Source organism: Grampus griseus (assembly GCF_964374135.1).
Source record: "Grampus griseus genome assembly, chromosome: 20".
NCBI classification, from domain to species: Eukaryota; Metazoa; Chordata; class Mammalia; order Artiodactyla; family Delphinidae; genus Grampus; species Grampus griseus.
Genome location: NC_139014.1, coordinates 21,272,825 through 21,296,397, shown reverse-complemented (window position 1 = coordinate 21,296,397; position 23,573 = coordinate 21,272,825). Strand labels below are relative to the sequence as shown.

The 23,573-nt window shown below is 54.7% G+C and overlaps 2 protein-coding genes across 4 annotated transcripts in view; both read right to left on the bottom strand.

Moving 5' to 3' along the window:
- PLXDC1 (plexin domain containing 1) overlaps positions 1 to 8,552 on the bottom strand; it is a gene marked incomplete at its 3' end in the record, with an annotated part of 65,156 nt that extends 56,604 nt beyond the window's left edge. For all 3 annotated transcript variants that reach the window (XM_082678896.1, XM_082678897.1, XM_082678895.1), the window contains exon 1: positions 8,433 to 8,552. In XM_082678896.1, the coding sequence (XP_082535022.1) occupies positions 8,433 to 8,508 (76 nt within the window). In that variant the 5' untranslated portion in view covers positions 8,509 to 8,552. The remainder of the gene's footprint in view (positions 1 to 8,432) is intronic.
- A 4,199-nt stretch (positions 8,553 to 12,751) lies between these two features.
- On the bottom strand, positions 12,752 to 18,275 carry ARL5C (ARF like GTPase 5C; the record flags this gene model as incomplete). Its single annotated transcript, XM_082679512.1, is given in 9 exon segments — positions 12,752 to 12,800; positions 14,791 to 14,825; positions 14,827 to 14,940; positions 14,944 to 14,949; positions 15,469 to 15,495; positions 15,499 to 15,552; positions 16,263 to 16,410; positions 17,551 to 17,611; positions 18,230 to 18,275. Coding segments are annotated over 9 exon segments (540 nt in total).
- Between the last annotated feature and the right edge of the window lie 5,298 nt (positions 18,276 to 23,573).

Genomic DNA, 23,573 nt, shown 5'->3' with positions numbered 1-23,573 from the left:
ACAATCTCACCTTCCAGGGACTAGAAGCCAGAGAGCAGAGTTCTTTTAGTTCAGGGCTTCTCATCCTTGGTACTACTGACATTTTGGACTGGATAATTCTTTGTTGTGGAGGACTGTCCTATGCATTGCAGGATTTTTTTTTTTTTTTTTTTTTTGCAGGATTTTTTAGCAGCATCCCTGGCCTCTACCCTCTAGATGCCAGTAGCACCTCCTCCCAGGTTGTGACAGTTGAAGATGTCTCCATAGCGGGGACCACTGTTTAGTCTCATCACTACCTTCAAACACCTTGGGCAAGTCACTTTCCCCATGAAACAAGGAGCTTAGACACCATCAATGATGGCAAATAGATTTCATCTCAAAAGCCATCTCCAATCGATTAGTGACAGCCAGGAGCACTCTAATTGTGAAGAATTCTGAGGTTCCATTTGTGTTTAGCAGGAAAGGTTGTCATGATCAATTAGCAATGTCTGCTGCGGGCACAGGATTGGAGAGTGGCTGCACACAGGCCATCTAGCAGCCGTTCCTCGACTTGATGCTCTCTCCAGTTCCCTCTAGGTCATTAAATTTATTCCAAATGACACAGAAACCATGCTTTTCCATTTCAGAAAGATTTGTGCCCCCAAAGATGTGTCTTATACGGTCTCTCCAATTGCCACACCTACTATGGACGTGTATATGGGACACAGACCACCAGACGGGTGGAGGCGGCATTCCCTGTGATCTCCATCAGTTTCAGGCCTGCACTGTGTCAGAGGCCCTTCTCCACCTCGACCTGCCCCACCCCCTCCCCAGAGCTCCTGGATGTAGCCCTCTCTCCTAGAGCACCTGCTGGTGGTCTAACTGTGCCTGTCTCCCTGGCAGCCTTGAGCTCCCACAGGACCCTCCCACCTTCCGTAAATGTGTACCCTCGGTGCCTCGCAAACAGTAGGTGCTCAATCACTGCATAATTGAGGACACTCTACTGGGGGTAACTTGGGAGCCATCAGAACAGAGGCTGAGAAAAGGCTTGCTCAGGACCAGGCCTGGGACCGGGGCCAGGAGCCTGCTGTGGGGCTCTGGTTTGTCATTAGACATTTTATCCAATTAAGTCATTCTTGGCTGCTGGTGCCTGCTGGATCCTTGCCGGCCCCCTCTCACTCCCCTGCCCCTAATCGCAACCAGATGCTCTGGAAAAGATGGAGAGAGGGTGGTCTCCAGACCCCTTCCCCAAGATGTCCACTGGCTGAGATGGACCTGAGCCCAGTGCTGGGAAGGCAGCCTGCCTGTGGCCCAGACCCCAAGCCAGGGCTGTCTTGCCGCTCTCGGGTGGGGCCCACAGCTGCCCCTGGTGGCAGAACTACTTGTGCTGGGCTGGTCTGCCCAGCTCCCTGGGTCCTCCTGCAAGCAGCCCTCAGGCCTGGGCAGGACCCAGAACAGGAAAGGAGCATGTGCAGAGCAAGGAGAGGAGCTCAGCTGGCCCAGAAGGGGTTGCTGGGGATCTGCAGGCATCACAGTCCTGCAACCGAGAGAGGAGGGAGCCTGGATGGTGGGGGCCTGAGGCCTGGGGAGAGGGCAGGGAGAGGCGCCTAGCCAGAGCTGGGGCCAGGGAGGGCACACCTGCCACCACAACCTGTGTGACCTTGGACCCATCAGTTTACCTCTCTAAGCCTCAGTTTCCTCATCACGAACATGGGGATGACAATCATGCCTGTGGCACAGGCCACCGTGAGCATCAAGGAAGAAAAATAAATGAGAAGGTTTTTTAAACAAGGAGGGGCTTCCCTGGTGGCGCAGTGGTTAAGAATCCGCCTGCCAATGCAGCGGACACAGGTTCGAGCCCTGGTCAGGGAAGATCCCACGTGCCGCAGAGCGTGCACCACAACTACTTGAGCCTGAGCTCTAGAGCCCGCGTGCCACAACTACGGAAGCCCACGTGCCTAGAGCTTGTGCTCCGCAATAAGAGAAGCCACCGCACATGGACCACAGGGAAGAATAGCCCCTGCTCACCTCAACCAGAGAAAGCCCGCATGCAGCAAAGAAGACCCAACGCAGTCAAAAATTAATTAATTAATTTTTTAAAGAAGTTAATGATATAAACAGGGATGCTCAGGGTCAGAGGCAAAGTGTCCAGGAGGGAGACAGGGGCGCGGGACAGAGAGGGAGGTTGCCGAGGAACCTTGCCCTACTCTGTCCTAACCCTGAATCTTGCCCTCCCAACCCCCGACACCCTGCCCCCTCCCAGTTGGCTAGGATGGGACACCACCCCTTCCGCCTGCAGAAGGAGCCCACATGGCTGGTTGCTCACGTGTGTGTGTTGGGGCCCACATGCACACACACACTTGCCTGAAGGCCTGGGCCCTCCTCCTGCAGGCTCACACACATGTTACACACCTATCCAACCCTCAGCCACCCCCTGCCCTGCCTTCTGCCTAGCCCTGGAGAGCTCCCTCTTCCCGCAAGAAGCTTCCAGAGCATACGCTAGTCATGGATTCATCCATTCCACCACCCATGGCCCTAAGTGGCATACAGTCTAGTGGGATGTCACAATAGTGACAGTAATGATAAAAATAACAGCTGACTTTTAGAGAATGGGTACTCCGTGCCGGTACTATTCCAAGGGCTTTAAACCCACTAACTCATTGAACCCGCACAGTCACCCTATGAGAGAGGTGATAGTTTTAGATCTATTTTACAAATTGGGACACGTAGGCACGAGGACATTAAGGAATCTCCCCAGGTCACACAACTAGTCCAGGACAGGAATTGCACTCAGGCACAGAAAAAGTGCAGGCTCTGCTCAGACCACAGAAGGTACAAGAGGTGACCGGCAATGCCAGGCTGTGTCCTAAGGTGCAGGGGCAGCCCCAGGGCAGAATGCACTGGGTGCCATTGGGTCCGAAACTGGCAGCTTCTCTGGCAGACTGTAGCCCCTGGAATGCAGGGGGACGGCCCAGTGGTAGTGCCCCAACCCTCTTCTGGTGCCCCTGCCCTGCTCCAGGGCAAAAAGCAACAGACTGACTTCACAAGGCCTGGTCACGCAATCCCAGCGCCTGGGCCAAGCCACCTTCATCCCATGCATCACACAAGCTTGCCATTCCAGCCTCATGGCCACCACTCAGTCCTGGCCACCGTCACCTCTTTCCTGGTGGCAACTTCAGCCCCCACCCTTAATGCCCTCGGGTCAGTCTCCCACACGCCTGCCAGGGCATCCTGTCCAGAGGACAGACTTCGTTCCATCTCCCCCATGCTCCCCGCTCGCCATGACCCTTCGGCTGAAAGCCCAGCTCCTCCCCTCAGCACTTGAGCCCCTTCATGACGGGATCCCTGCTGGCTCTCCAGCCTCCCATCTTCCTAAAGCCCTTTGCAGGACGCAGCCCTACTCTCCCTGGCCACGAGGCTTCACACATGCAATTTTCTCATCCCAGATCACTCTGCTCCATAAATAAATCTTTCTCCTGATGAGCTCTTGCTCATCCTTCAAGTCTCATGAGATGTCACTTCTTCCCAGTGCCTCCTCTGACATTTCTGCCCCTCACCCCAAACGCTACATGCACCGTCCCAGCCCTGATCCTGACATATTGCTGCTACCTGTGCCACCACAGGCTCTAGGTGCCTGACATAGAGCAGATGCTCATCAAACACACATGGACGATGGAAGGAAGGAAGGAGGGAGGAAGGGAGGGAGGGAGGGAGGGAAGAAGGGAGGGAGGGAGGGAGGGAGGGAAGGAGGGAGGAAAGGAGGGAGGGAGGGAGGAAGGGAGGAAGGGAGGGAGGGAGGGAGGAAGGAAGGAAGGAAGGAAGGAAAGGAGGGAGGGAGGGAGGAAGGAAGGAAGGAAAGGAGGGAGGGAGGGAGGAAGGGAGGAAGGAAGGGAGGGGGGAAGGGAGAGAGGAAGGGAGGAAGGGAGGAAGGGAGGGAGGGAGGAAGGAAGGAAGGAAGGAAGGAAAGGAGGGAGGGAGGGAGGAAGGAAGGAAGGAAAGGAGGGAGGGAGGGAGGAAGGAAGGAAGGAAAGGAGGGAGGGAGGGAGGAAGGAAGGAAGGAAAGGAGGGAGGGAGGGAGGAAGGGAGGAAGGAAGGGAGGGAGGGAGGGAGAGAGGAAGGGAGGGAGGGAGGGAGGAAGGGAGGGAGGAAGGGAGGAAGGAAAGGAGGGAGGGAGGGAGGAGGGGAGGAAGGAAGGGAGGGAGGGAGGGAGGAAGGGAGGAAGGGAGGAAGGGAGGAAGGAAGGGAGGGAGGAGGGAGGAAGGGAGGGAGGGGGAAGGGAGGGAGGGAGGGAGGGAGGGAGGAAAGGAGGGAGGGAGGGGGAAGGGAGGGAGGGAGGGAGGGAGGGAGGAAGGGAGGGAGGAAGGGAGGAAGGGAGGGAGGAAGGGAGGAAGGGAGGGAGGAAGGAAGGAAGGAAGGAAAGGAGGAAGGGAGGGAGGAAGGAAGGAAGGAAGGGAGGGAGGAAGGGAGGAAGGGAGGGAGGGAGGAAGGGAGGAAGGGAGGGAGGGAGGAAGGGAGGGAGGAGGAAGGAAGGAAGGAAGGAAGGAAGGAAGGAAGGAAGGAAGGAAAGGAGGGAGGGAGGAAGGGAGGAAGGGAGGGAGGGAGGGAGGGAGGAAGGAAGGAAAGGAGGGAGGGAGGGAGGGAGGAAGAGAGGAAGGGAGGGAGGGAGGAGGGAGGGAGGGAGGAAGGGAGGCATCCTTAAATGTCCTGAGTACCTGCAACCCACAGGGTTGAAAAGACTCTTCCCTCATGGCACAGCCTCACCAGAAACCCTCCCTGTAGTATCACAGCAATAAAAGCACAGGTTTGGGGGCTTCCCTGGTGGCACAGTGGTTGGGAGTCCGCCTGCCGATGCAGGGGACACAGGTTCGTGCCCTGGTCCAGGAAGATCCCACGTGCTGCGGAGTGGCTGGGCCTGTGAGCCATGGCTGCTGGGCCCGCGCGTCTGGAGCCTGTGCTCCGCAGCGGGAAGTTATAAAAAAAAAGCACAGGTTTGGAATCAGACAAGCTTGAGACTGAACTTTGAATCTATCGCTTATTGACTATGACTTTGGACAAACTGCATAATCTCTCTAAGCCTCAGTTTCCTCCTCTGGAAAATGGAAATGATAAAACCTACATCGGGCGAGTCATTTTGAGTCTTAAATAAAATAACGGGCACTAAGCACCCAGCAGAGTCCTCCTGCCTTTCCTGGGATTCACGTGACGAGCAACTTTCTGAGGGGCCCGGGGAAGGCTCCAGACCCTGAGCTGAAATCCTGCCCCTCAGTTACAAAGTCCCCAACTGCAGCCTCTCCCCTCCTGCTGGCAGGCAGAAACCCACTGAGGACCCTGATCTGGGGAGAGAGAGGGAGGCATGAGGAAGGGGCAGGGAGAGATGGCCAGTAGCTCAGAAGAAAAGAGGGGAGGAGAGGAGAAGAGAAGAGTTTGCCTCTCTGAGTTTCTCTCAAAGGGACAGACTGGGGTCTGTGACCCCCTCTGATTCATTCACTCACTCAGTACATGTTTATTGAGACCCTACTGTGTGCCAGGCACCGTGCTGGGTGGGGGGCAATAACAGGGAACAGGCAGACACAACCCCCGTGCCCATGAAGATTCTAGTCGGGAAAGACACACACAAGATGAGTAATTCAGCAAACGAGACAACGTGAGGCAGTGCGAAGGGCTGTGAGGGAAACAGAAGGACGAGAGGGCTCGGGATTGTTGCTACTCTGGACAGAGCCCTCAGGGTGAGCCTCTCTGAGAGGTGGCCCTTGAGCTGATGGAGACCTGGACGAAGAGAAGCCAGGGGACAGATCCCAGGGGACAGCAGCCTGAGGGTTTTGGGGGATGGCCGCAGGCAGAGTGAGAGCAGGGGTGGAGGTGGGGAGGGGCTGTTCGATGGCCACTGTGAGAAATCTGGATTTCAGTCTCGCTCTGCTTGGAGGTCCCTGGTGAGCAAGGAGGAGGCCGGAAGCAGAGTCAGAGCTTCAAGGGGCCCTAGAGGCAATCTGGTCCAAACCTCATTTTATGGATGGGGAAACCAAGGGTCAGAGAAAGGAGGAAGTTGCCAGGGTCACCAGGGGTCGGTGCTGGCCCTGGTCTCCTGACAGCCAGGAAGTCACGTCCAGCTGCCTTTTCCTTCTCTGTCTGCTGTAGGCACTTCCGGTTTCCCCTGGACCAGACCCTGAGTGCCACCACCCCAACGCTCCCCCTGTGCACCCCAGTATCTTCCTGTCTGTCCATCTGTCTATCAGCCTCTGCTGGTCTCGCCACCTGACTATATCTTTGGGTCACTCATCTTTCTCCTGCTCCCGTTTTAATGATAGACGAAGTTTCAAGGCTCCACTAAGCAAGCCAATTCATTAAGTGGGAGGGGAGATCTCAGCTTCCTCCTGAGCCCATCCCCACCGCAGCGCGGAAGGCTTGGAGCCTTGGGGCTGGATGGCAGCACCCCTCAGGTCCAGCTCCCAGCTGCCCTTTCATCATCACCAGGGCTCCACCACCATTCAGAGCAACCCTCCCCCAGAATGTCCCACCCCACATCTCTTCTCCCCAGAAGACATCCCTCTGCCTCCACACAGGGTCCCCCTCAAATCCAGCCTTCCCTTGTGAAAAAAGCACAGCACTGGGAGTAACAGCTGCCCCCGCTGGCTTCTTAGAGCTTCCTTAGGTCTAACCAATCTCTCCTCCTGCAGAGAAAGTCCATTTCTCCTGGCTGAATGTCTGTCAAAGCCGAGGAGACAGGGTGTCCTCTACTGAGAGATGTGATTCAAATCTCTGTCTGCCCCCTCTTTTTGACCTCCCAGGGTATCTACTCTTCCAACCCAACTCTGAAAAGGCAGCCCTCAGCCAGGCCTGGGTCTGGCCCCCATGGCCCAGCACATCCTTGTTTCCTCCCAATGCCCCCTTCCCCAACCCTCTCCATGGTTCTCCCAACTCAGTCAGGTTCAGAGCCGTCTCTCATCCACCCAGTCACATCCTAAGTTCAGAAGATGCCACCAGGTTGGGTTTGCAAAGGACCTCAAAAATTGACCTGTCCAACCCATTCCTTTTTATATTGAGATCTAAAAAATTGTTTTCAATTACCCCATACACATCCTAACAAATCTGAAAAGGAAAGACAAACATTAAAAAAGAAAAAAGATCTCTCATAATCCCACCACCAAGAGTTAAAAATTTTGCCCACAGCCTCACTTTATAAGGGAGGAAATAGGCCCAGAGAAGGAAAGAAACTTGCTCGAGGTCACACAGCAAGTGAGATGCTGGGACTAGAAACCAAGTCTCTGGCCACTCTCTGCGTGGTGTCTCTGAAAACTGGTGGCTCTTCACCAGCAGCCTCTTGCCATATCAAGCCTCCACTGTCCTCTGCCCACACCCTCCTTCTCAACAGGGACCCAGGCCTGTCTCAGCTACATTCAGGGATCATTAAAGTCAAGCACACTGTCACTGACGCTTTGCCTGATGACAGCACACCCCTGAGACACAGCAGCCCAACTACAGCATCACCCTCGCCAAACCCTCCACCTGCTCCATCCATCTGGGGGACATGCATGCCAATGAGGCATGGAGTACTGTCTTCCCAATTCTCTCTGTCAAGAGGCTTGACTGCAGTTACCCACCCCCCCAACCCCAGAGAAGTTCTATGTACATGAGGAGGAAAGAGGCGAATGTAAAATTACTTGTTGAAAAATGCTTCTCCTTTTATAACAGGAGGGACTCAAGGTAGATCTCAGAAAGGACTTCCATGTGACAGCGATGATTGTAGAGAACTGCTGTGCGGAAGAGGAGTGTGCAAGATAGGACACCCCCACCCCCCAGTCTAGAGCCAGAGAAGCTAAAGGCCAAGGACCACCAGGGCAGAGCAGAGCAGGAGTGACAGGAGGACCCTGGAGGCTGGGGGTGGGGGAGCGGCAAGTTGCTTCTTTCTGGGTCCTGCTCTCCAAGTACCAAACGGAGAGAGGAAGGCGTCAGGCCCGTAGTGCCCTTGTTGGAGGAAAGATGCTGGGTCTCCTCCATCCTCCTGGCTGCTCCCACCCAGCCCCCAGCCTGGGTCAGCTTGGGAGTGGGGGCAGGGAAAAGAAAAAGGAGGCAACACTGGGACAGGAGGCACCCCAGACTCCGCACCTCATCAGAATTCAGCCTCATCGGTGTGACCAGGGGTCCCTATGTCTCGCCCACTGCCCCCTTTGGGGCCAGAGCCCACTGCCTTATAGATCCCCCTCTACTAGGGACCCTCCAGTGTCCTTCCAGGAGGGAAGGAGAGCTCGGGGCATCAGTGTCTGACGCTTCCTCCCTCACTCATACACCCTGTGTGTTTAGAAAAGTGGGGTCCCTGTCCACCTGCCACAGTCCACAGGGCGCCCGGCCTCCCGCAGACACGACCCCCCGGCGCCCCAAACATCGCCAGCATGCCGGTACCTGCCCATGCCCATGCCCGCCTACCTGCCCCCCGCCCCCCGCCCCGATCCACCTCAGCCAACTCCGGCCAGTCCTACCTGCTCCGGGCTGGGGGCTCAGCCCCCGGGCAGCCTCCCTGAGCACCAGCACGAGGAGCCAGAGCTCGGCCCGCATGGTGGGGGCCAGGCCCGCCCCCGGCCCGCAGCTGCCCCGGCCGGGCTCTGGCGGCGCGGTCCCCCGGGCTGTCAGGCGGAGGGGTGGGCGGCGGAGCGGCGGCGGAGCGCGAGGCCGGCGAGAGCGGCGAGAGCGGCGAGAGCGGCGCGAGCGGCGGAGCGCCAGCGGGCGGCGAGCGAGCAGCGCGGCCTCCCGGAGCCGGGACCGGGGAGGGGGCGGGGCGGGGGGGCGCGGCGCCTCCAGAGCTCGCCCTGAGGCTTCCCCAGCCCTCCCAGCCCTGCCCGAGCGCTCCCCGAGAGCTCCCGCGGCCGCTCCCTAGGCGGGGGGAGGGGGGGCAGCGGACGCAGGAGGGGGACAGGGCGGGGGACCCTCGGGCTGGAAGAACCCCCGAAGAGCACCAGCTACCCCCACACCGCACCTTAGCTCCTGCCTCCCTTCCCCTCCTGACTCCCTGGGGGAAAGCGGTGGAGAAAAGGCTCGAGAGGCCAGACCTCTTCCTCGGACCATGAGCTCCTACCACCCACCCCCCGACCCAGCTCCACCAGGCTTCCCGACTTTCTGGGCTGTTCCACGGAGTTGTGTGGGTTTCTGATGCCCACCCCCACCCCAGAATCTCCCCTCGCAGCAGAGGCCTGAATTCCACGCCCTCCCGTGGCTCCTCTCCACTTTATCCCACCCCCATCCCCCATTGCCAGCAGACAATTGCCTTGTCCCCATTGTCTTGCCCCCCAGCCCAGCAGACATGGAGGTGGAGGGGGCCTGGCTCACCCCTACTTTGAAATAACCTGGACCCCTTCCCACCCCCAGGAGGTAACCGAGGCCACCCTCCTCTCCGGGGACCCCAGGCCTCCTCAGGGCCCGACCCAGTCAATCTTCAAAGCCAGTCCCAGAGCAAGGAAATGTCTCACCCCAACTGCCACCACGTTATAGCAGGCTCTGGGGATAGATTCCCTCCCCCCTTTTTTTTTCCTACCACAACAGAATAAAATACCTGCAATTTAGGATATTTAATAGACGACAGGGAATCAGGTCAGGACACGGAGGTGCCTCTTCCCTCCCCGACCTACTTCGTACGACAGCAAGAAACTCGAGCGCTGGATGGAGGGAGATAGAGGGGCGAGGGGGGCGCCCTGACATATACGGGGCTGGGGTCCTAAAGACGCTCTAATCTTTCAGAATCTCAGTTCCTCCTTCCTCGGGACCCAGGGTCCCAGAAGCGACCTCCTCCAGTCCTAAGGCCTCTATTCAATTACAATGGGACAAGACAAGGCCCATCTGTAAGTTCTTGTCTCATTTAAATTGCTATTTTGCCGACTCTCAGGATCAAAAAGACTGCTGCTTCCAGCCGTAGCTTCTTGCTGCCCTCTAGTGGGCACATGACGAGCCGCAACGCGCCTGTTCTGCGGTTTTCCTCACTTTTCTGGTCCTGGCCTGGAGCTGCCCGCGACCTCCTACTCCAGCCGGGCAGGTTCACAAGTCTTTGCCCCTACCTTCCGAGAGGTCAAAGTGAGAGGTCCCAGGACGAAATTCCAGCTCCGGCACTGATTTCTTTGTACATTCCCCTGTCCGGGATGCCCCGCGGTCTGTTTTAAAAGGTCTCTTAAGAACTCAGGCTGAAACAGCAACTTGGAAATAATTAGAAGCAAACGACCTGTAATTTTTTTTAATGTAAGCTTCTAGAACTTGAGTGTACATCAGAATCACCTGGAGGGCTTATTAAAACATAGATTTCTGGGGCCACCCCCAAGCTCAATAGAGATAGGGACGAGAATCCGCATTTCTAACACGTTCCCAGGTGGTGGTGCTGTTCTCGGTACCACATTTCGAGAGCCACTGCTCTAGAATTCCTGTATTTCGTACTCTCGCCGCTCCTCATCTGCCCAAAATAGAGGCGGCGAAGGAAATGTCAACACAAAATTGTGGAAGAAAAAAAAAAGCTGTAAAGAAAATTGTTGCTAGAGAATCGGAGTCCGGTGCCTTTAAAAAGGCGCTGAGGGGGCACCCGGATTTGAACCGGGGACCTCTTGATCTGCAGTCAAATGCTCTACCACTGAGCTATACCCCCTCTTGTGGCAACGCTAGGCAGATGACTTGTTAGTGCTTCTCTGGCGCAGGCGCTGTGCTGGACACAAGAACAGAGGTGAGATCCAATGTTTACAAGAGATGGAGAGAAAATGAATCTCAAGAGATTACTCATCTGGGAGCAGGGTTTGTTTCCTGAAGCTCTGAACTAAAGAATTCTAATGATGTAAGAAACTTGCAGTTTGAGAATGTGGGAGGGGAAGTCCCTAGAGATTCCACACTTCAGGGGCCTTCCTTTGGGCCTGGGTGCCCCTTTCCTGCCCTGCTAGAGTTCCCTTAGCGTTTCTCTTGGCGCCCACTTCTCCATCCTACACGCTCTCGTAGACTCCTCTCGGCCTTCCTTCCCTAGCCCGAGCCCGGCCCTTAGAGACTCAGCTTCTCTTGTTCCCAACAGCAATTGGGGTCCCCGGGCAGGGCCACCTGCGGGTGCTCCCGCTTCCACCCTACCATTACGAGAGTGGGCCTTTGTACAGTCCACCAGCAGACTGAGGACACGATCTGGCAGGGCCGGGGACTCCACTCCACCCACGCCCGACTGCAAAACGGGTCAGCAGTGCTGGAGGATCCTTCCCCTCGCGTTTGTAAGTAAACTTCAACGTGTGCATTGCAAGACCAAGAAAACGCGAAAAGTCTCGCACAGAGAGGGGGCACCCGGATTTGAACCGGGGACCTCTTGATCTGCAGTCAAATGCTCTGCCACTGAGCTATACCCCCATCCTCCTGCTACCCTCCAGTGAGAATGAATTTCTGTGGAATACAGGGATGATATTACCTTTGAACTATTGTGTTTCCTTTTGAAAATAATCTAGTGAAAGGAAAATAGAATCTGAACGGCGATGTTTAGAATTCCTGAGTTCTTTCTCCACAATCACGCCTTATGTAAACCACAAGGTTAAAAAAATCCTGAGCCCTCTATATCTGTGTCCAGCCTCTCACAGAGATGTCACTACCTGACTTGGGAAGGGAAGAGACCCCACTGATCTCAGGACCATCCCAGGTCTTCTGGGGTAATAGCACTGCTCCCTGTACACAGATGGGTAGCCTGGGTTTCCATCCTGTTTCCAGCTCTGCTTTGATAGGACCCCTAGGCTTTTCCAACCCCGAAGGGCCCCTCCTCCCCTCCTCCATGAGTTAGCATCAAACCACTCTTTCCCCTAGGCCCAGGCAGAGCCCAGAGCTCTAAGTCCTGGCAAGTACGGTATCAGTCACCTGGCAGAGGGCTGTAGAGCCCAGGACAAAAGAGCCAGTCCCCTAGCCAGACAGACCCTTGAGGCAGCCCCCCTCCACTTCCAAGGTGGATTTCCCCTGCCTGAGAGCTTTGTATGAAAACCAAAAGCCAGTCTGAGGCACAAGCAGAAGAAGAAATAAGAGGTGAGCAGTTTTCAATGACATTTATTACACCTTCATAAAATTCCTACTACAGTGTGAAAAAAATCACTACAAAAAGACAAGAAAAGCAAATGCTCTAGGAATCTGAGATATTTGGGAGGAGTAGGATTCACACTGGAAGGACACTGGGAGTGAAGGTGTGGCTTAAAGCTCAAAAGCTGTGGTCGGAGGGGAGGGGAGGGTGAGGGAGGAGTAGAAGTCCCTGCAGTGTGAGGGACTGTCCCTGGCCAGAAGGTCCTGTCCTCTGCCCTCTCCCCTTCCAGCCTTTGGTTCTGCCCTCCTTCCCCTGAGCCGACCCCTTCACCTTTCTGGAATCTCCTCTGATCAAAGGGTAGGGGACAAAGATGGCTAAGGGGCCAGAAAGCTGGAGTAGGGGGTGAGGGGCTTAGGGTTAGGGTTCTAGGAAATAAAGAAAAATTCCAGGGTTTCTTACTCTGTCCTCCGTTTTTCCTACAGAGAGGTTGAGGGCTGAGGGGAGGGGGCTCCACTTCCGAATCCCCCAGCACATCCAACAGCTTCCCTGGTGTCTCCAAGAAGGATGCCTGCTCCCATGGAGTGAAGGGCAGCTTTTACTGTTGTCCTGTCTGCAGCAATTCAGGGTGCTCAGTCTAGCTCCTCAGTGCGGCTTGGGTGGATAGTGGCAATCTCACTGCCCATAGCTGTCCCTGGTCCCATCGGAGAATCGCAGAAAAATAACAAATAGTCACTTGGGTTTTCCACCCACATCGTCCATGCAAAACCCTCAAAGATTCTGGTTGGCCTCAGGCTGATGTCAGTTGACAGTGGCCCAGGACTGCATGCACTGAAGCCCGGCAGGCAGCCTGCAGGGACAGAGGAACAGGGCAAGGGTCGACATATCCCATGAGGATGATGGCCTTCCCAGCCCCCAGCCCCTGCTGACTGATGGAACGACCAAATTTGTGTGCAGTTAACAAATATAAACGGACTGTGTACCTACCACGTATCAGGTACTGTGCTAGGGGTTACTGGTGAAAAAACAGACGTGCCCTCTAGGGCTTACAGTCTAGCAGAGGAGATAGATATTAAACAAATGATCAAACAATTCTGTAACTACGTGCTGTGATAAAGGTTAGAAAGGAGATGTACAGAGGCCTCCGGATGTCTGGGAGTCAGGGAGGGCTTCTTTGAGGAAGAGGCCTGGAGACCCACCTTAGCAATGTCTTTGCGCAAGGCTCCAGTGCCCTCTTCCCACCCGCTCCATCACTGGGTCAGTACCAGGGTGGCCTCAAAGGCCTGGGAAGAGGCTCCATAAGCAAGTTCTTCCATTATACTGTGAGCAACCCCAGAGAAGGAGTAGAGTCTTGGTCATGTCTGTATCACTTGGCACAGTGCCTGGCACATGGGGGTTACTTAGGAAATGCCGATTGAATTGAACCAAATGTGGTTTGGGGGAGGGGGTCCTCCTGACCCAGGAGTTGGCAAGGACACTGCCAGAAATGTGTGGTTCCTTGGGCTGGCCTGCCTAAAGTCTCCCCTTCTTCAACTGGGCATCCATGTCCCCAGCCTGCTGTGACTCCACTTGAGAGGGAAGAGGAAGGGGAATTCTCCAGGCCTGATTCGAGGTCCTTTCTGTAGGACCATGACTTAGCTCTCACACATCCTTCAGGTGTTTAAGCAGCTACCTTCTCAGCAGCCCCTCCCTGGACACCTTATCTAAAACTGCAACATTCCCCACAACAGACATCCAACTTCCCTTTCCTATGGGTTTTTCCCCTTTACACTTATCACTTTTTAACTTACTGTATATTTTTCTTATTTTTATTGTTTATTGTCTGTTTCCCAACCCCCCACCCCACCCCCACTGGAAAATAAGCTCCACAAGGGCAGGGATTTTTGTCTGTTTTGTTCACTGTTTTGTTCACACTCAGGTGCCTAGAACAGTGCTTGGCACAAAGTACAGTCATTTCTCCATATCCATAGGGGATTGGTTCCAGGATCCTCGCAGACACCCAAATTCTCGGATACTCAAGTCCCTTATATAAAGTGGCATATATTTGCATATAACCTAGGCATATCCTCCTATATACTATAAATCAACTCTAGATTACTTATAATACCTAATATAATGTAAATGCTATGTAAATAGTTGTAAATACAATATAAATGCTACGTAAATCATTGCTGGAACACGGCAAATTCAAATTTTGCTTTTTGGAATTTTCTGGCATTTTCTTTTTCGAATATTTTCAGTCGGCAGTTGGTTGAATCTGAGGATGTGGAACCCATGGATATGGAGGAGGGACTGTAGGTGCCCAATGAATGTTAAATGAATGATATCATTTATTCTCTATAGGAACTCTGGGAGGGAACAGGTATAATCACCCTCCTCTTTACAGACAAGGAAACTCAAGGCCAAAAGGACTCAGAGATTCCTGCCTGGAAGGCTTGTCCCCCAGGTCTTCCCATGGCTGTCTCTTCATTCAGGTCTCAGCTCAGAAGTCACCTCCTAGGAGAGATGGTCCCTGACGACCAGAGCTAAAGCAAACCCATCCCTGTTATTCAATTTCACTTTCTTCAAGCACTTCTCAGTACCTAACATGTTTGTGTTCAGGTGGAGTGTCACCTCTCTCCCCACTAGAACAAACCCCTAGAGAGCAGGGACCCTGTCCTGTCTTGCTCACTGCTTACCCACAGCATCTTAACCATGGGTAGATGCTCAGCTGTCTTGACCCAGGAGCTAACTGTGAGCCAGATTCTGACAAGAGAGAGACAGGAGAAGGTTCTGATGGTCAGTCGTCAGCACCACTGGTTAGGCCAAGCCCTGGAGGTCCAGGTGGGACAGCCATTAACCTTTCCCCGGTGAGGGCACAGCAGCCCTGTGTGTGCCATGTGCCACGGGTGGTCTTTCATGGCACCAAGGCTGAGGAATTGGGAGATCTCCATGGTGGTCATGGAGTCCTTCACGTCCTGCTTATTGGCAAAGATCAGGACGGAAGCATCTCACAGAGCCTGTGGACAGAGGAACCCAGCCCCAGTCAGCCTGCCAGGATCCAGCCCCCCTTCCCATGGCCCCATGAGTCCTCCCTACCTCCCCTGCTTTCCCAGGTGGGGTGGGGATGGAGGTCCTGCCCAACACTAACAACCACATCCAGTGACACCGACAGCTCCTGGAATGCCTTTCAGCCAGCTCATAGTATCCTTACAATGATCTCGGGAGGTAGGAATTTGATGATCCTCTCCGTTTATACTTGGGGAAATTGAGGATTAGAGAGGTGAAGTAACTTGTCTGGGGTCCCACAATGCGTGAGAAGTGGGGTCAGAACCTGAACTTGCAACTCTGGCTTCTGTGATCAGTTGTGCTGAGGGTGTTATTGCCCTTCATCTGGGATAATCTCGCCCCGCCCAAGCTGCTGGGATGGAGGTTCTCAGAGACTGGGGCATTAGGAATAACGCTCAGAGAGACTAAGTGAGTAGACTGAGGTCACAGAGCTAGTACACCGGGTCCTCTCCCAACTGCAGGGGTCTTACCTCATGGGCCAGCATCTTACACAGCTCCTACAGCGTGGTCAGCAGTCGATCCCGGGCCGTGCTGTCAATCACAAGGATGATGAACTGACCAGCAAAGGCGAGTTGTGAGTGATGGGCTTTCCCTTCAATGAACGTGTCTCCTTGCTCACTGCACTCTGCCCTGATGTGAGTCCCACAGAATACAAACTGTGCATTCTCAAGACCTCACTGCCCTAGTCCCATTTGAGTTCCCTTTTCTATCCAGACCCAGGGTGGACTGAGCACAGCTTCCGATTGTGTGCCAGAGGTTATGCCAAGCACTGGGCCTTCATGACTCCATTTAGGCCTCATCGCAGCCCCGTGGAACTGGAACTGTTACTATGCCCATTTACAAACTACGAGACTGAGGGTCAGGGAGGTGATGTATCTTGCCCTTGGCCACACAGCCTATGAGTAGCAGTACTGGAGCTTGAAATCAGCTCTCACTCCAGGAATGAAACCACTGGATTCTGCTGCTGCCGGAATGAGAAAGTAAGGCCCCCAGGGACAAAGGGCCTGCCCCATCCAAGGCATCAAACAGAAAACTGCCAGCAAGCAGACAAAGCTGCCAGGAAGTATTCAAGAATTTTAATGGGCTTTGCGCTGCGTTAAGTATTTGACACATCTGAATTAGCTCTTGTTTTATTATTTAATTTTCACAACCCAGGGAGGTCATTATTATGGTCTCCATCTCACAATGGGACAACCAAGGCTCAGAGAGGTTGAGTGACTGGCTAATATCACACAGCTCCTCCAAGCCCAGGCACCCTCCTCACCTCAGCATTGGAGGAGTATGTGTTCCAAGCGGAGCGCAGAGCCTCCTCTCCTCCTATGTCCCCCATGAAGAAGTGGGTCTTTTGCAAAACAATCTTCTCCACGTTGCTACGGATGGTGGGACATGTAGGGACCACCTCATTCTTCAGGCTGGGGAGGCAGGAGAGGGTACCAAGTGCTCAGCCCAGTCCTCTCCCAGCTCTGGTCCCCCACCTGAAGTCAGGCTGAATCTAACTTAGAACAATTCAGCCCAGGTTGACGGAGCCTCTGCTGGGCATGAGGGAATGCAGACAGGAGTGAGACCAAGTCCTGCCTGGCTTGGACCCCAGAGAGGGGAGATTTATGAGAGCAGTCTCCCCAAACTTTAATATGCAGCTGAATCACCTGGGAGTTTTGCTAAAGTGCACATTGTGATCCAGTGGGTCTGGGCTACGGCCCAGCATTTTGCATCTCTAACAAGCTTCCAGATGATGCCAACACTGCCGGTCTGTGGACCACACTTTGAGCAGCCAGGGATCGGAAAAAGGAGACAGACATAAGTGAGGGCCATCAGAAAGGGGCTTTGTTTAAAGTGACTTAGAAAACACACACGTTTTGATACGTAGGGAATGCCTCTGGAAAATCTGGGAAGTGAAACTGGGAGTTAGGGATGAGAGGGAAACTTACTTTTCACTATATATGCTTGTATTGTTTGAATTTCTCTTTTCTTCTAATTAAATATATATATATATATAACTTTTTCAGGGGAAAATTTTCCTAAGCAAATAGGTTCCAAACAGGAGAGATGTCATCCAGAGTAAATATCGGGAAAAGCTCCGATGGATAATTACTCAGCACGTGTGCCAGACTCTGCTAGACCAGGAGCTACAGAGACCAGGCAGACCCAAAGCTGGCCCCACCTTCTGGGTTTGAAGAAGGGGGAGAAAATGAAGACACAAGACTGGGGTGCAGGAGTTAGAAGGAGAGACCTGACGCTAGGGGGAGCGAAGAGCATGGAGACTATCGGGCAGGTTCGGACAGCTTCAAGCCCGCAACCGGGTTTGGCAGGGGTAGGGGGTAGACGGAGGGAAGCAGTGGGGTTGCTCATACCGAGCAGGATTCAAAGGCCTGGCCGAGAAGTCATTGAACTGAGCGGCCACTTTACCAGGAAGGTCACACCAGGTTCCGCCAGTCAATCCTCCTGGCTACAGGGGAACCCGAGGACGCTGGGAAGGGCTCCGGTGATTGGTCCAAATGCTTGTCAGTCTGGTGGGAAGGCCCAGCCCCGCCCCCCATCCGAGAGTCGCTTACAACTGGTAGGGAATGGAGGTCTTTCCTGCATTGTCCAGTCCCACGATGATAACCCTGTGTTCTGGACGCATCCGGGGGAAGGGCAGGGTCAGGGCCAAACCCGATGACCAAGGGATTGTGTGCTCCACCAGGCCTCCCAGGAAGGAGACAAGTGTTCCCAGCAGGCTGGGGGGCCTGTCCCCACCTTACTACTTCTGCTCCCCCGCCCCCTTCCCCCACAAAAAACAACAGGGCAGGTTTCTTTCCCACCGGGCCGAGACACCTGCGCCACTCCAGAACAGGGGAAATGGGAGCTGAGCCCCACATTCCCTGCTCCACATTTCCAGAAAAGCGATTGTGCCAAAGGTCGGGGGCGCTCAGGGCTTGCCAAGAGAAGGGGTCTGAGGAAAGAGCCGAGCGAGCGTGAAGTCACAATCGCAGGAAACCGGCGACAGCGTTGAGCCGGAGGAAGGAGGCTCGCCCAACCCTGCGCCCCTGGGCGCACCGAAGCGCGCGACCACCGAGGAGTGGGCGGGGAGGGGGCAGGGGAGACTGCGGAGCGGGCGGGGAGGCCCCACTCAGGACCCTCCGAGCCCGAGGTCCCCCATCACATCCGCCCAGACGACCCCAGATCGGGGGGATGGGGGACAGGTGGGAGCCGGATCAAAGCGGTCGCTCGGATGCCCTGTGCTCCCCTTACCCTGTTTCCCGCAGATGCTCATCAACTTGCCGATCAGTTGTCCCATGGCACGTCCCGGGTCAGACAGGGATAGGACTCGGGGGCCTTCGGGTGCCCGGGTGGGGGTCCCGGCGCTTGGAGCCCCGCCCCCTCCCACACACCTCCGGAGAGCCGGGCAAGCTTTACCTACGGGGTTGCGGACGCCCCATGAGTCCGTCCCCTAAGGGGCTTGGGAATCCCCTGGGACGGTGGCCCCTCGAGGGCGCTATGAACCTCACAGTAACAATGAGCTACGTGTCCAGAGCCCTGGAGGTGTAAGGAAAATGGGGTCCAGACTTCACATCCTCCCCCTCGCCCTGAGAAAAGCCCAGAGTTCTCTGGGTGGACTACTCCCCACTGCAAATCAAAGAGACCTAGCACAGGGGCCCACATCGGATGCCAGCTCTCCCTTCTCCGAGTGCCATGTCTGAGGCACTAGACAAACAAAACCCTAGGCCACCTGCCTTCTGTACTTACTAGCTGTGTGAAGCAGACAGAGCCCACCCATCCTCTCTGAGCTGGGAGAACATTCCAACCCTCTACAGGCCTCTAGTTGTTTCACCGGTGTGGGTCCTGTAGGCCTACTCAGAGTGAGTTCCCTTGGGGAAGGGCAAGGTGGCCCCTCCTTTTGCAGGCCCCTTGGTGATGAGCATCTTCTAGGAGTACAGCAGTGCTGCTTCCATGCTTCACTGACAAAACTACTGCTCCAGCACAGCTTTCTGATTCCCAAGGGTGGGCATCTGAAGACAGTGACGGAGCAAAAAGAGAGATCTCTCAGCCGGAGACCCTGCAAAGAGGGCCAGGATACTAAGACCCAGCCAGGCAGAGCCTGGGCCAAGAGAGAGCCAGGCTGGAAGAGGGAGAGGAAGGGGGAGCTGCTTGTGGCTGTTTGTGAATTTCCTTCTTCGCTTAAACTGGGAAAAACCAGAAGACAAAAGGAGACATGGGGAAAAGGCAAACCGAACTCAGGCTGAGGGGGTGGTTAAGAGAGACCAGTCACCACACAGGAGACTCGACTCCTAGCCCACTGCCACTGCCCTCTTACATCCCATGAGTGTGCCCCTTCCCCAAGGGAACAACACTTTAACTGGTCTCCCTGCCTCCCCTTTACTCAGCATCCTCCGCACATCCCTATTAACCTTCCTAAAGCACAGCTCAGAGTCTGCTACGCCACAGCTCATAAACCTTCAATGGCTCCCACTGGAGTCAGATCATCTCCTCACCTGACATTGAAGAGCCACCATGAGCAACCCCCACCTGCGTCTGCAGGTTATTCCCCCCACCCCATGCTCTGCATCCATGGTCCTTGCCCACACAGGCCCAGCTATGATTTTGCTTCTCTATTTCCTCCACCTGAATGTCCTTCACCACCTCAGAAAGGTGGGTTCCTCTGTCCCTTTAGGTGCCTGCCATAAAAGCCACCTACTTCCCAAGCCCTGGCCTGGTTCTCCAACTAAATGGGACTTCTTTCTACCCTGAGATGATAACTGGCATGTCTGCTTTCTCCAGTCAACTGTGAGTCCTAGGGAATTCCCTGGCAGTCCGGCGGTTAGGGATCCTCACTCTCACTGCCAAGGGCCTGGGTTCGATCCCTGGTCGGGGAACTAAAATCCCATGAGGTGTGGCCAAAAAAACCAAAAAAAACAAAAACTGTGAGTCTTAGAGGGCGGGGTCATGTCATGCTCATCTGTGTACCCCACCCCCACTCCCTGCCCGAGCCAGCGCCTGGCATACAGTGAGGATGTGTTGTTATTGGATTGAAGGGCCGTAAGTTAAGTTACAGCCTGAGAAATGGTCTTTGGAGTATTAAAAAAAGGAGTATGAGCATAAGTTGAAGAGGATTGAGGAAGGCTGGGAAGTTTGTGGAGAGAAGAGGGAACAGCTCACTAAATACAGAAATTTCATCCCACCCATGGTGGTGCCCAGAGTTACAAGGAAGGAGAACTGACTACCAGAGCCCATCTGGGCTGATTCCGTTTCAGCCCTCGTTAAAAAGGAGCTGGGGCTGCATCTGGGTGGAGTAGGATAGGGGCGCAGAGGGTGCTAGGGGAAGCAGCAACATTTAAAGCATTTTTACCATCTGTTTCCTGGAGGGGAGGCGGGAAGGAACCTCTTAGTGCACCCTGACCCCACCATCAATAGCAGAATTGAAAGTGACGTTCTGCTCGCTGGAGCACATTCAGTAAACAGACAAGAGCTGCCTCTGCTGTGAGGCCCAGAGCCTGGATCCTAGGGGGTACTCATTCATTTACTCATTCATTTGACAAACGTGAATCAGGAATTAGGAACATGCCAAGCAGACAAAACAGACCGTGTCTGGGAGCTTGCCATCTAGTTCGGGAGACAAATACACGCACCAAAACCCAAAAAACAACCCTGAGAGACAGTAGGCTAGAAGGCCTGATTTAGAAGGGAGCTGAGGCACACGTCTCTGAGGATGTGATTACCGGGGCTAAGACAAGATTTTTGTCAAGGGTACTGGGCTGGAAACCACACTCCTTTCCACCCTGCTCCCAGGCCCTGGTGGCCTCACCTCAGCTCACTTTTACAATGGTGGAAACCTTCAGTCTCTCCGACCTCAGCTCACTCTAGTGTAGAACCTACTCAAAAGACAGAAGCAGATGGTCAGGGAGGGAGATAGGAGGGGTCCCCAGCATCTCCGTTCCTGAGTCCCTGAGGTGGCTGCGGTCATAGCACCAGCCTCTCTGGGCCTAGTCCCAGCCGACTTCACGGTTGTGGAAATCCTCACCAGTTGACAACCACCAACGTGCTTATTGTGTGCTGGTTGAGGGCTTCTGGTTACCAGGAGACAAGAGTCTCTCTCTTCAGGGACTTCCCTGGTGGTCCAGCGGCAAGACTCGGCACTCCCAATGCAGGGGGCCCGGGTTCGATCCCTGGTCAGGGAACTAGATCCCACATGCCACCACTGAAGATCCCACATGCCACAGCTAAGACCCAGCGCAGCCAAATAAATAAGTAAATAAATAAATATTAAAAAATAAGTCTCTCCTCATCTCTCAATATCTCTAAGCCACCTAGAAATGCCTCTGCTGGCAAGTTCTGGGCAAATGTAATTTCAGGCAGAAGGCACGTGGAGAGAAGACAGAAACATACTCAGACACCTGCCTCCTCTTCCCCTGCACCCCTTCCCTTGCAGAAGCTAGGGCATCCTGGGTCAGGAGAATTAGCACGAGACTTGGGGGTCACGGACACCACAGAACTTGAAATCCGATCTCAGTTCCTGTCCTTGCTTGATGGCTGTGTTACTATGGACAGACTGCTTAACCTCGCTGAGCTTTATCTGTAAACTGAAGCTAATGAGCTCTGCCTTTGATTTTAAAGTACCAGGGTCCACTGCAGATGGAGTTCCTCTGTGCAGCCCCAGACCAAGCCTGTTTTCTGCTCTTCTCCTCTTGGACGTTCTCCCACATGCACCTTAAACCCACCTTGTCCAAAGCTAAGTATCATTTCTGCCTCTGACCTGTTTTTTCACCTGCTTCCTCTATGTCTGGGAAGACCCTCACCCACAGTCACCCCAGATGCCTCCTTTTTTCTCACTAGCTGCCTCCAATCACTCTCCAAGAGCTCTCAATCGTAACTGCTAGATGTCTCTGGCAGCCACCGCCTCCTTCCCCATTCCACTGAAAACCCTCCTCATTTTTCACCTGGAGCATTGCAGCTGTTTCCAAGCTAGGCCCCCCCCCCCCCTCCGATCTATGCTCCAAACTGCAACCGAGACAATCTGACCATCACTGCTTACAGTCCTTCAGTTTCTGCACACCAGCTTGAGGACAAAGCCCAAACTCCCTAATGTGACTCAAGGCCCCTGTGACTTACTCCCGATGACCCCTCTCTTACCACCACCTTGAGAGCACACTTTGCTAGCAAAGTGCCAAGAACGTGTCATGCGTGTCACCTATTTCCTCTGCCTTGAACCCTTCCCCTCCTTCTCTGCCCAGGTTAATTCCTAACCAGCCTTCTAGACTCCACTCAAGCCTCACCTCCTCCACGAAGCACCCCCTGATCTCCCCAGGTTAAGGCAGGGACCCCTCTTCCAGGTTCCCTCAGGACCCACTGCTTCCCACATCAGAGAGCTCGTTGTGCTGTCCTGAATTGTCTGTAGCTCCCACTTAGACTTGTGCCTGGTACATAGTAGATGCTCGATAAATGTTTGCTCAATGAATAAACACAGGAAAGAAAGATCGATTCCATTGAAAGGCAGTGGGAGGAGCACTATGATGGCAGGCAGACTGGGCTCCAGTCCCAGCAGTGCTGGCTTTGCCATCACCTCCCTGTTGGCCATGGGCCAGTCACTCGACCTGTGGGCCTTCCCAGTTCCTCTTTCCTTGGGTTTGCTAACCCCTCATCTGGAGGGTCCTGACGTCTGTTGCCCTCTACACACACACTTTGCACAGGAGCATTCAGGTCCACCACCCCAAAAACAAGAACCATGAGAGTGGAGAAATGGTTTGTGCGTGCTGGGTGAGGCAGGATACAGGTGACAGCAGGAAGGATCAACCATCACAAGTCCACATCCGGCCTGCTGATGGTGGCAGGAACGGGCACTGTCACGTGCTGACTTTCCTCCTGGCTTTTGATATTTCTCTCAGTCTGGGACTGGGATGGGGGTTCCTGATTCTCTGCCCTTCCCCACAAACAGACCTCTTCCCCTCCCACCAGGCTGGTTAGCAGGGCCTGGGGTGGGTAGTTGTGGAGGCATCAGTGGAGGGAGCCGGAAGCTCAGCCCATCCCTCCCTGGGAAGCTGGGGAGCAGCTGAGGCCACAGGAGCAGAGAAGCAAGCACGGGCCTCTAAGACAGTGTGCCAGTGGCTCTGGATCTGACCCCCTGAACAAAACCCAGGGCACCCCACTTCCCGTCTCAGCTTGCAGTTTTGCCTGGCTCTACTTATGGGGAGACGGACCGGACAAGCATGGGGCTTGGGGCTGAGCAGAGCCAAGACTGGCCACGGCTTTATTCCTGCACCCACCCCTTCACTCTCCCTCCCTGCACATCGGCAGCTCCCACACACCTAGGCTGGCAACCATGCGGCGGGAACAAAGAAGCAGGCTCAGGAGGTGGCCGCAAAGGACAGGATGGCGGTTTTATATGTGGCAAAATACTTCTCCTAGGGGAGTACAGACGAACAGACAGACAGATGGGGGCACAGGACACCAGACAGGAAGGGGAAAGGTTGGGCAGTGGTCTCTTCTAACCAGTAAGTGGAAGCTGCACCCCACCCCCGGGTGGGGGTGGGGGGTGGGACAACATTGGCACAGGAGGTGGCGAGACAGGCATGAGGCACCCATCCCTGAGGCGGGCAGCCGG